Below are 3,788 nucleotides of genomic sequence, written 5' to 3' on the forward strand. Positions count from 1 at the left end.
GTGAGACCGTAACCTGCGTATCACCAATCACAGAACCATTTCGACGGAATTATTCAAACGGTTCTATCAGAATGACCCTGTGAGTGGTGATACGCAGTTTACGCTTACGCAAGTTACGCTCCATGTGAAGGCACCCTAACACGTTTCATTCTTCTATCGCACTTACACACACGTTCGTTATTTATCGTGAGACTTTTGCGCCACGCTGTGCTCGCATCTCTGAGGGTGACGTCCCATCACGTCCCATGGAGCGGAATACGCGGAAGCAGAATCAGCGGATCGCCCGACGGTAGTGGCAAGATGAAAAAATGTCCATGAAAGTCACGTAAGATTGCCCAAGATAGATTTACCCGTCTTTTCCGGGGCTTATGAAGAATGGCGTTCTTTTTTCAACACATTTAATTCTCTAATACACTCTAATAGGTCGTTAAATGATATTCAAAAATTTCATTATTTGAAATCTTCCTTAAAAGGTGAGGCAGCTGAAACTATAGCTTCATTAGAGATCTCGGAAGTTCATTATAAGGATGCTTGGCTCAGGCTAAAAGAAAGGTACGACAACGAGCGTCTCGCTGTTCAAAATCATATCAGAGCCATATTTGAATTACCTGTGTTGAAAAAGGAAAATAGCGTAATGTTAAGAAGCATATTAGATGGCACATTGAAACACACTAGAGCATTAACTGCGTTAAAATGTCCCACCGAGTCTTGGGACGATTTGCTGGTATACATAATTACTAGTAAATTGGATTATATAACCATAAAGGAATGGGAAACTAGTTTGGAGGTTCAAGTATTGCCTAAATTCGCAGAACTAACTGACTTTCTTTCGCGAAGGTGCCAGATGTTGGAAGCCGTAGCCAGGAGAAGCTTATCCATGACACCGAATGTTAATTCGCGTCAGACGAACCCGGGAAAGGTGTCAATGTCTCATGCCGCTGTGACGAATGTTAAGTGTTTGCATTGCAAGGGCGATCATCAGGTTTACCAGTGCAATAGCTTTAAGGAGCTTTCCATAGCGGAGCGTTTGAGCAGGGTAAGGGACTTAAAGTTATGTTTGAATTGTTTTAAGGGAAAACATTTTGCAAAGGATTGTTCGGCTAGCGGTTGCAAAAAATGTACTAGAAAGCATAACACTTTGTTGCACGAAGATCGCGATTCATCAAAGGAGGTTAAAGAGGACTCGGCAAAACAAAATGTAGTTCAAGAGAGCACTTCGAGCAAAGCGGTTAACACCATATGTACGCATTTACAATCAAAAGAGATTGCTGACTCCTATCAGGTGCTGTTGTCCACGGCTGTAATTAGAGTAAAGAACCACCAAAATCAATATATAGAAGGCAGGGTACTATTAGACAATGGATCCCAATCTAATTTCGTAACCGAAGATTTTGTTAAAAGGCTAAATTTGAAAACGATTGACAATAAAGTTGAGATAAAAGGAATAAATCAACATATTTCTCATGCCGTGAAATCTTTAAATTTGGAGATAACTTCTCGTTTTGGTACGCACGGTTTAGATTTACCATGCATAGTGCTTCCTAAGATTACTCAAAACTTACCGACCGTTGTAGTAGACGCAACCCCTTTAAAAATACCAAAGAATATTCGATTGGCCGACCCGCAGTTTGATAAACCGGGCAAGATCGAGTTGCTTATAGGCGCGGAGAGGTTTTGGGAGTTAATCTGCGTGGGGCAAATAAGGTTGGGAAAGCGAATGCCGATATTGCAAAAATCGCTATTAGGTTGGCTTGTATCGGGGCCGACAAAGGGAGAAAAGGCGAAGAAAATAGCACAGACTAGTTGTAATTTAAGTATAATGGAGGAGTTAAATGAAACAATGCGTAAATTTTGGGAAGTAGAGGGATATCAGGAAATGAAAAGGTTAGAACCCGAAGAAGAATATTGTGAAGAGCACTTCAAAGCAACCCATGCACGTCATACAAATGGTAGATTTATAGTAAAATTACCGGTCAAAGAAGAAATATTAAGGTCTTTGGATGGCTCTAGAGAGGTAGCGTTAAAAAGATTTATAGCTTTAGAGCGAAAGTTTATTAACAAACCGGAACTAAAGAAAGAATATGTAAAATTTATACAGGATTATTTACAGCTGGGACATATGCGAAAGGTAGTTTGTCCCGATAAAGATAAACTGAGAGTCTTTTTACCACATCACGCAGTAATAAAGGAGAGTAGTGCTACCACCAAAACAAGGGTAGTGTTCGATGCATCCAGTCAGTATTCAAAGGGTAAAGCTCCCAAGAAGGAGTATAAAAGGACGAGCGCAACGCGAGGGAGCTCAGTATCAGAGTTTCCCAGCCCTGATGATGCAGACTGCAACGCCTGCGAAACGTCGGCACCACACTGCAAACGGACGCGGCAACCATCCGGAAGCCATGAAGACTTTGCTAATGTTTTTAACTGATATAGCCGTTCTCTGCCCAACAAAGGATCTCTATCATATTTCACAACATACATGTTTAACATTTTAGTTTTATCAACATCCTTAACTTTGACTTTAACGAAACCGAGGGGCACAAAATTTTTTTTACAATATGATCGCAATTTTAACTTCGTTTTAAATACAAATAATTTCGGAAATGTCTTTCCTAGCCATTTTTCGCTTACCAGCGTGACCGCTGAGCCCGAGTCTACGTCGAATATGACGTCTTGATTTTCAATTCGCAGGGGTACCGTAAACTTTGCTCTGTGCTCGAGGTGCTCCTCTTGATCAGTCACATTGCAGACTTCCTCTAACATATGCGCTTGGTCCTTTTTCTTGCAAACTTTTTGCAGATGACCAAAACCTCCACATTCTCTACATTTAATACTCCGAGGAAGGGTACAGCCACTTGCGAAATGAGCCTGACCACATCTGTAACATACAATGTTATTAGCCTTGACATTCGCGCGCTTATTGCTATTATAACTATTATGTTTAGAAAACTTGTGATGATTTGCGGGATGTGACTCCTTTCTCGCTCCCTGTTGATTGCCTTTGTTTCCTGATCTATCCTCTCGGCCTTTTGACTTCTTATATTTTGATCCCGATCCGACCAAGTCTACCGTTACTTCCGTTGAATTTTCTTCCTTCAATTTACTGACTCCTTTTTCTGCCAGTTCCATACCGCATGCAATTTTCAAAGCTACTTCTCTGGTCAGTTTGGCCGTCTCCAAAAGTCTGGATTGAATCCTCAGGTTTTTTCAACCAAAAACGAACTGATTCCGTAATTCTGTTTGCAGATATTCTCCGAATTTACAGTTTAACGATAATTTTTGCAAAGCCGCCATATATTCCTGCGCACTTTCTTCCGAGCGTTGCATTCTCTTCCGAAAAATGTATATTTCCACGATCTCTAAAGGCTCCGGCTCGTAGAATTCTTATAATTTTTCGATTAACACACCGAACGTTTGCGCATACGGATCCTGGTCACCCAGACGGTCGCAAAGGATTCCAAATGCCTCTGCTCCCATAAAATGTAATAGGTATGCTACTCGATCCACCTCCTCTCGAATTTGGAACACTCGAAACGTACCCTCAAGCCGCTGCAACCATCTCCCCAACGGTTGCTGTTGTGGATTGAACACGTCGATTTGCAAAGGACTCGTAACTGCCACTCTTTGGCATGGGATTGTTCCTTGCTCCGAATTTTGCGGCATATTGGAAGGTTCTTACTAATTCTTGCTGCTTGCCACGTGTTGGACGAAGTCGTTAGGGAAAGACACACAAAAAAAATTAGATCCGATCCTCGTCGCCAGCTGATGTATCTTTCCTTTTAGGCGGGGTG

At 41.7% G+C, this 3,788-nt stretch overlaps 1 protein-coding gene across 1 annotated transcript; it reads left to right on the forward strand.

The window, feature by feature from the left end:
- Window positions 1-308: 308 nt before the first annotated feature.
- On the forward strand, window positions 309-2,731 carry LOC105570847. The gene is made up of 3 exons (XM_012028297.1): window positions 309-325; window positions 424-2,268; window positions 2,689-2,731. The coding sequence occupies exons 1-3, from the start codon at window positions 309-311 to the stop codon at window positions 2,729-2,731; spliced, it is 1,905 nt and encodes a 634-aa protein (XP_011883687.1).
- The last annotated feature ends 1,057 nt before the right edge of the window (window positions 2,732-3,788 follow it).

This window comes from Vollenhovia emeryi, unplaced genomic scaffold (assembly GCF_000949405.1).
Source record: "Vollenhovia emeryi isolate VEMERY1.0 unplaced genomic scaffold, V.emery_V1.0 DF941703.1, whole genome shotgun sequence".
In the NCBI taxonomy this organism is placed as follows: Eukaryota; Metazoa; Arthropoda; class Insecta; order Hymenoptera; family Formicidae; genus Vollenhovia; species Vollenhovia emeryi.